Source organism: Cajanus cajan, chromosome 8 (assembly GCF_000230855.2).
Source record: "Cajanus cajan strain Asha chromosome 8, NIPB_CcT2T_4, whole genome shotgun sequence".
In the NCBI taxonomy this organism is placed as follows: domain Eukaryota; kingdom Viridiplantae; phylum Streptophyta; class Magnoliopsida; order Fabales; family Fabaceae; genus Cajanus; species Cajanus cajan.
In genome coordinates, this window is record NC_138524.1 from 8,501,861 (window position 1) to 8,510,497 (window position 8,637).

Genomic DNA, 8,637 nt, shown 5'->3' on the forward strand with positions numbered 1-8,637 from the left:
ATTTAAATTTAACTCTACTTCGAAAAATTAAATTGACTTATAAGATGAGAGTTGATCTCTATTTATATACTCTTTAATTATTTTATCTATAGTCAATGTGAGTCTTAAATTTTTTTCAATACACCCCCTCACGTTCAGCACTATTAGACTTGATACGTGAATTAAATATTTTTCAATACACCCCCTCACGTTCAGCACTATTAGACTTGATACGTGAATAAATCGTGAGTGACGCTTTGAATGATTTAGGATAGACTATCCATTTTAAGGACCTAAGATAAATTTAATATCATCTTAGAATAATGAATTTAAATCTAACTCATCTTCATAAAACCGGATGTAAGACTTAAATTTTTCCAATACACTCCCTCACGTTCAACACTATTAGACTTTATACGTGAATAAATGATAGAAGACCCTTTTAAATAATTCAACACTATTAGACTTTATACGTGAATAAATAATAGATGACCCTTTTGAATAATCTAAAATAGACGACCCATTTTTAAAAATCTAGTATAACTCTAATATTATCTTAAAATAATAAATTTAAGTCTAACTCAACTAACTTAAAAGATGAGAATTATTTTTTACTTATTTATTTTTTAATTAATTGTCTTTATCACTAATTAATGTTGGACCTAGATTTTTATCACTAGGCCTCTAGTTTGAGTTCTAACTTTTCAATAATAAAATTTAGGATAAAATATGTTTTCAATTCTCTAAAATTTCCACAAAATAATTCAGTAAAATAATATTCTTATTATTGACTTTTTGTAAGTCACTTGTTTCTTTTAACTTTTTTTTGTAATAATTTTAAAATGTCAACTAAACCCGAACCATAACCCACCAAAGTTGGATAAGTTGAATTCATCCGTTATGAAAACAAGGTCTATTCCAACCCATTTTTTATGGATTGAATACAAGTTCAGTTCACCATTTTAACATGCCTATGATTGGAGATGTATAAATATAGTTATAGATAGAGGAGTAGTATTTATGAGTATAAATATTGCTGTTCTTTTTTCTTTGTAGGTGCCCAAAATCACATTAAGTTGAATATTACAGAAATGTGGACGGAGACACTTAACCTTAAAGCTGTCCTGCCCCACTCCATCTTTGCATGTTACAACACAGTGGCCACTGCTTATCTGCCAATGTTGGAAGGTTAGCCACCCAATATATCAATTCAGAAGGACTGAGCCATAAATGTAAACAAAACTTTTTTTTGCCACATTCAAGGGACGTGACTCAGCAGCATGCAAAATGGTTCAGAATTTCCTTGACAAGAAGCTACATAGCTAACCCACAAAGTCATGGATCATGTGCCCTCCAAATTGACGCCTAAGCTCCTCCTCATGCTGTAGCTGTTGTTGTTGTTGTACACCTTCAACACCGTGCCTAAGCCCTAAAGTCAGTGACACTGATCCAAGACCACCAACCTCAAGTCCACCTCTTCTGTATGGCATAAAACCCATCATTGTGCCATCAATGTTTGGTGCTGTGGAAAGCTGGCATTCAAGTTTAGACCTCTTCTCTTGATTCCATTGATCTTCGTCCATTCCAATGTGTTCCTCATTGCCTGCAGAGGAGGATGACCCCATTTCCAAACAATGAAATTGCTTTTCAGGGATTGCATGTGATGATGATGCATGTGTGCTGAACCTGCTCACAGGTTGGTGATGGTTGCTACCTTCAGAGGCAGAAGCTCCCTGATCATTTTTACTTGAGGCTTGGTGGGCTTCTGTTGCGCCCTTTGTTTCGAGCATGTGTATTTCCTCAACCATTGGCTTCCACACACGGACTCGAGCATTTATGAACCAATTTGATACCTGTGTTAATCAGTTATTTTGTTATTATCAAAGACAAGGATTATAATAACATCAAAGTTTGAAACCAAGATCTTGTGTATATTATCCTAATGTCACTACAAGGAAACCATAATCATATCATATTGACCAATCAGTAATGAATCCCTTAAATGGACTATAAAGAATACTAGAACCTAGTTTTGACAATTTCAAGTATAAAATATGGTAAAGTACCACGAACAAAATTAATAAACATCATAAAAACAACTTTCTTAACAATCCCTAAGGTGGGGTTTGGATTGCTTCTTTTATTTTTCAAACCCATGATGAGTACCTTGACTAAAAATTTAAAAAATGACAACTTTTACTCTATTTTTTGTTTTTAATATGATTAGATAATATATGTATTGATAATATGAAGATTTTTACACTGTCTATCACAAACAGTCACATGTGATATCTTGACTTTTATAATCATCATCTTAAAAGTCACATGAAGCATAATTTCTAATCAGCTAAGAGTGTAAAAATTCCTACACTCAAATACATGTCTATAGAACTTTTTGATATTTGGAGAAGGATATAGGTGAAAACACAAAAATGTTGGACTTAACACAATTTCCTTCAGAAATTTTGAAAACAAGGAGCAAAATGAAGTAACATACATTTTTTAACTATTAATAAAAAATATATGCCAGCCAAAAAGCATGAGAATGTAAAACAAAAAGAAAAAAAGGTTTTGTCATTAATTGAATTAGAACTTCGTATTTAGAGTTGGCAGATATTAAACGAAATATTTGTCCCACCGATTGGACCCACTTAGAAGCCACCAAAAGAGCATGTCAAATACACAAATTGAATCAAGCAAATAGATAAAGGACTATAGACATAATGAATTCAAAAGGAGTAGACCCCCCACCTGGTTTCGGGATAGACCTGTTTGAGTAGCCAACATGTGTTTATCAGTGTCCGTGGGGTACCTGAAATGAAAGTGAACAGCAAAAGAAGACCATAATTCAATCTCCTTTAAGGCAAACAGAACATTCATAGTTTCATACTTAAAGAGATCACAGAATGAGTACATACGGATGAAGGAAATGCTCAAATAGCCAAGCTTTAAGAATTGCCACCGATCGTTCTGGTAACCCTCTCTGGGGCCTCCATACGTGTTGTTGGGGCTCAAGAAAGTTTATGTTAGCCCCGCCAGATTTGTTTTTTTGAAAGCTTTGGTCCATGCACCTTAACCTTGCCATATTATTGTCCAACTTACAACTAGTACTTGTGGTTGGTATTGAAAACTCATCTCCCAATACTTCACATGTAAGCTTCAGTTGATCTGAGATTGCATTTTTTAGGCACCTGAAGTGTTTCGATACTGACTTGAGAGCCAAGGAGACATAAGGGGTAGCAGAACTAAGACCCGCTACTGACTCAAAGGATTGAACAACCATTTGCATTTGTTGATGGTATTGCTTGTATCTCCTAGTAACCTATCATGTCTCAGTGAAACAAAGTCAACAGAAAATTTAATAGCATTCTCATAAATTTTAAGTAGCATTAGTTTAAGAATTTTCATAACTACTCAAACGCAATACAACACATGATAGCAAGATATTTTTGTACATTGTTCTAACAACCACAATTAATTAGGAAAAACTTATTAAAAGTGTGTTGAAGTAGATGATAAAAACTAACCACTAATAGCCCACCAATTTGAACAAGTTGATAGCAACCGGGTAGGATGATTCCTCAAATTCTTTTCTCATAGACTTTGAAACAAACAAAGTACTTTCGGAAAGTGAAATGCACACAGTTGAAAGGCTATCTACTACTGTTCTTGCGTAGACTCTGGACTCCTAGACAAGAAGCGAATCCTAGCCATTTTTAGATAGAAATTTATTCCTACTACTAGAAGACAGGATGCGCCATGTGCCACTTCCAAAAGCAACAGTAACTACAACTCAACCGCAGATGAAACATTATTATATACAGAACTTCTACGTAACCTATGTCTCCTTGTTCAACAGGTAAATGAAAGTCCTAAGAAATGTGGTACAAGAAAAAAATAGTATGATCTAACCTATTTGAATGTACTAAAAATCGAGTTGAGAGCATTTTCTTCTGAATATTTATTTAAAAATTAATTAAATATATGTCTTTTAGATACATCAACATCTAAGTAAACTGCCATGTGCAGGAAAGTAAATGAAAAATATATTTTAAAATTCTCCAGTAAGCAACAATTCTTTGTTATGTATGAAACGCAATTATTTTGTAGAGGAAGGATTAGCAAACAAAGAAACAGGGGAGTGAATGATCTCTAATATTCTCTAAATAAAATACAAAGAAGAAAAGACAAGTGCGAAAAAATATCAATGTAAGAGCACTACGTTTACTATTGATATGATTAAATAGATCCAAAATATGTAGCTAATTTAACTTATTGTTTGAGAAAGTTAAACAAAAAAAAATCTGTAAAATCACTGCAACAAAATTGATTACTACCAACAATTATTTAGTGACAATAAATTAATTGTCTTTATTTCATTATTTAATAAAAATATTAATGAATAATATATAATGATTACTAAAAATGTATTTATATCACACCAAAATTTACTATTAGCAATAATTATTTATTTAAAAAAACTTAAGTCCCACATCGACTAGAAATAAGATAATTAAAAAGTATATAAATAATTGATAACTCTCACCTTACAAATTTGTCTTGTAAGGTTAAGTTAGACTTATAACTTACTATTCTATTTTAATAAAATAATTAATTAGGAGATAAGACAAAAAATATATAAGTAAAAAAACAATCTTTATCTTACAAGTCCCACATCGAGTAGAAAGTAAAAAATGTCACAAAAAATTATACATTTTTTCTGACCATTATAAAGATTTTTACCAGTATTAAAAATAATTGCCACTAAATGTTTTACTGACACTGCATACAATGATTATTGTGAAAATGCGGCTAAAAAATTTTGTAACAATTTTTATTACCACTAAAAAATCATATTAAATGCCACTAAAAATCTATTTTGTTGTAGTGAATATTTATAATTAGAATTTAGTATTTAACTAGTTAAAATATTAAAAAGTGAATCATAAGAAACAATTTATCAACTTAATTCATTATCAATTGGATAATATTTTTACCAAGATTTTCATGTTTGTGCTTCCTATTTACGTAAATATACTAGATGTTGAGTCAATCAAATTAGCAAAGTTAACTCCTAAAAATGACAAGATATGCTATTAATGAATAATATGACGACCATTTTTTATACCAAATACAAGAATCATGAGAAAGAAGACGAATTAAACATTCAACAACAATGAAGAAGGCAAGAATAACATCCTATAGATGACACACTACCACATACAATAGGAATCTATGCCAGAAACATACAATTGTAACACACGAAAGTTCAAAAAGGAACTACAAATCATTCCAAAGGAATAATAAGTTCAATAATTAAAATATCAAAATACAAATATTATATGAAGTTATGAAAACAAATCAAAAACAATTCAAATCGGTATTGAACCTTATCAGTTAATTTTTATTCCTGTTAATAGTGTGTGGCCAGTCACTCTTAGGCTTAAATATAGTACTAAATGACAATACCAACAATGAAAACTGAAAAACAAAACTACAGAATGAGAGCAACAATAACGACCATCAAAACAAAAGAGAAAAGTTAATTTAACCAGATGGTCCTCGTAGATGAAAGGAAAACAACAGCATTAGCGAAAATCCAAATGTTAAAGAACAATACCACTATTAATCTATTACCAACAACCCAGGTGGGTAACTGATACTATTTTGCACATACCAACCAATAAAACCAATAATAAAACGTTAAGAAATCCATAAGCTACAAAATTAGAATCACCTTGAAATTAAGTAACTAACCATTCAACACCCTACACAAAAAATGCAATTACGTTTTCTTTCACATTCTCTGGACGTAAAACCTAGATGTATAGATCTTTCGCAGCCTAACTTTTCAAGAGCTATGCGTCCACAGTAACCGACACCAAATGACTCCTTGTTGCACACGGAAGTTTTAAAGCATTTGGCCTTTTTCTTGTGTTATAACAGTAAGTCACTGACATACATCAACCATACCAAAAACACACAAAACAAAAAAGTAAAAAACACAAAAACAACCACAAGGGTTACAACATGAGCAGTGAAAAAAAGACCGACCTCATCTTGCATGTACAGTAGTTTGGCCTTGTTCTTTTGGCACTCTGGCCGAGAAGAAAGACAAAAGCTACTCGCGGCTCCGCCATCGGCGCTATTAGTATTTTCATTTGAACTATACAATGAAGCACCCGAATTGCTACCACCTTCTGCAGCAGCCACACTTTCTTCCACATTAAGAGCATCAGCAGCAGCAGAAGTAGAAGCAGCACTGACATCTCTAGAGACCCACTCTGGAACATTACAAACCCCTCCCTTCACAAATTTTGAACCAGATTGACAACACCACTCGTCTAATAACTGTTGGCACGGCTTCAAGAACCTTGAACTCTTCAAAATCGTTGCATAACCGGTGAAAGGACCAAGAGGACCAACATTTCGATATACAGTGTTGTTTGCTAGAACGTTCAGCTTCATGGTGGATTTCTCAGGCTTTGAATATTGAGGGTCATCTGATGCTGACCCCTCTTCAAAACAAGGCTTGGAATTGTGGTTTGAGTTCGATGAAAGTGACAACGATAGAGTCTGAGGATTTGGTTCCTGTTCGCTAATCTTTTTAAAACCAAATGGACTATTTGTCCACAAATTAGCACCCCCAAAACGTAACTCGTTGTTTCCTTGAGTTCCATAGCTAGGATTAATCACAGGCTCACCGTTATTCCCTCCCCAAACGCCATAAGCCATGTCCTGCAAAGCGTTATGGTAAAGCGGCGTTGCAGCCGGAGGATAATGCATTTCCCCTAACTGCTTCTGAATTTCTCGGTTGGCCATTTCACCAGAAGCGTTGTTATTGAGTTCGGAAGGGAAGAATGTGTTGTGGTTGCCTTCATTATAATTCACCATCCAACTAGCACCCAAGTTTCGCGGTTCGCATTGTTGGTCTTTTGGGGATGAATGAGGGAACGAAGTTGAACCATACTGAGCCATCATGAGCTCTTGACACTCCAAAGGGTTTCTGGGAGCAGATAAAGGGTTTGAAGCGGTTGAAAAGGTTATCATTTCCGATGAATAAAGAGCTGCGGCATCGTCAAGCATGTTGCCATTTCGAACGTTTCTTACTTGAAGGAGATCCAAGTTGAACCCCGATATTTGTTCTAGGTTGTTGGGGAAATCTTGTTGCAAGTTTTGGGAACTGTTTTGGATCCTCAATTTATCGCGACGAAGTTGTTGTGCGACATGCAATTCCGGTCTTAAGCTGCTCATTCCAACGCCAAAAAAGCCTAAACGATCACTCTAGCAGCCCTTTCAGAAGTTAATATCTGTATCATTTCTTCCACGCATTAGAGAGAGAAAAACAACGATATCTAAAAATAACAATAAACAATAATACGTCTTTGTGTGAGTGTATACTTTATTCAACTGAAGTTTGCTTGTAATTTACAAGCTCAACAGAAAATGGGAAAAGAAATTAATTGTCAACCATGTAGGCACTGAGTTTGAAACCAGTTAAATGAGGTTACAAGTTTTAAATGTGAAACTGAACATAATTTCGACGCAAAATTAATTAAATCGAAAACTGAAATTATACTACATACAGACGACAAAATAGGGTCGAACGACACAAATGAATTTGATAATAAAGAAACCGATTGATATAAAGCTGGAGTTGATAAATTTATTATTCAGTTCAGTTTCATGAAATTAATAAAGCTACTTGTGCTCGTTTTCGTTCACGCTCGTTTCTATTTACTACCTTTATTTAGCCATAAGCAAAAGGAAAGAAAGCACGAGAGACAGCTATATTAGCTAGCTTGCAAACATCTCAGGTATGAAACTATTTCAACCACCACACCGAACAGTGCAACACCCTCCCAATCTATATGTCGGTAAGATTGAAGATGAAGCATGATAACTCACATAACTCGCAACCCGTAAAACCTACGCAAATACCAAAAACAAGAACAAGTTAAGGCTCTGACGGGACACGTAAAATCACAACAGCGAGTGAAACCCTAGCTTTTGATCCACCCTCCAACTCCAACGGATCTAGTAGAAGCTTCCAAGTCCCGACCAACAAAACAACAACAGCAACTCACCCACGCTTCCTTAAAATAAACAACACAAAACATCTTAAGGAGGAGGCACCTTGAGAGTGGTGCATAGAAATTAACAAAGAACAAGAAACACAAGCACGTTGAAGTTACGGGGAAAGAAACTAGTACTTACAAAAATAATACTAATAAGAATAAAGAAGTGGAAGTGTATGAATTAGCAAGCCTAGTGGCAAACGAGGTAGTATATATTACCTTAGGTGCGATCGAAAAGAAGTGTTGATGAGATTTGGTGAAGATTCCGGTTGAGAAGGTGTTGTTGGTATGAAATGGGAAGTGAGAAGGGTGAAGCTAAGCATTGCTACAATGATTGCAAAAGCGATTATCGGCCGTTACTTTTAACGTCTAAATTAACATAAAGTCGCCTATTTTAATTATTATTTATAATCTATAATTTATAATTTATATTTACTTTTTAAGCTTTGAAACTTCTGAGAAAAAATTGTGATATGTGACGCTGCTCTCGTGACTCGTGAGTGGGGTGTAACTCCAACATTTGTGGTCCCTTTTTCTCCCTCTTCTTTTCTTTCCACAGCTTCTTCCTTTTGCCCTTTTT

The 8,637-nt window shown here is 34.1% G+C and overlaps 1 protein-coding gene across 6 annotated transcripts; it reads right to left on the minus strand.

Moving 5' to 3' along the window:
• Positions 1-996: 996 nt before the first annotated feature.
• LOC109790062 (uncharacterized) lies at positions 997-8,432 on the minus strand. Of its 6 annotated transcripts, none has more exons than XM_020349157.3 (6): positions 8,277-8,432; positions 7,950-8,075; positions 6,034-7,289; positions 2,898-3,301; positions 2,731-2,791; positions 997-1,832 (listed from the first exon to the last, which is right to left on the minus strand). In XM_020349157.3, the coding sequence occupies exons 3-6, from the start codon at positions 7,231-7,233 to the stop codon at positions 1,302-1,304; spliced, it is 2,196 nt and encodes a 731-aa protein (XP_020204746.2). In that variant the 5' UTR covers positions 7,234-7,289; positions 7,950-8,075; positions 8,277-8,432; the 3' UTR covers positions 997-1,301. The 6 variants fall into 6 exon arrangements, with proteins under 6 accessions (XP_020204746.2, XP_020204744.2, XP_020204745.2 ...); XM_020349155.3 differs by having other exon boundaries at positions 7,888-8,075; XM_020349156.3 differs by having other exon boundaries at positions 7,724-8,075.
• Positions 8,433-8,637: the final 205 nt, after the last annotated feature.

Coding starts and splice junctions, on each gene's coding strand:
- LOC109790062 (XM_020349157.3), bottom strand. CDS start 7,233: ATGAGCAGCTTAAGACCGGAATTGCATGTCGCACAACAACTTCGTCGC. Junction 3,302..6,033: donor TACTGTACATGCAAGATGAG/GTCGGTCTTTTT, acceptor GAGACATGATAG/GTTACTAGGAGATACAAGCA. Junction 1,833..2,730: donor CAGGTCTATCCCGAAACCAG/GTGGGGGGTCTA, acceptor TGATTAACACAG/GTATCAAATTGGTTCATAAA.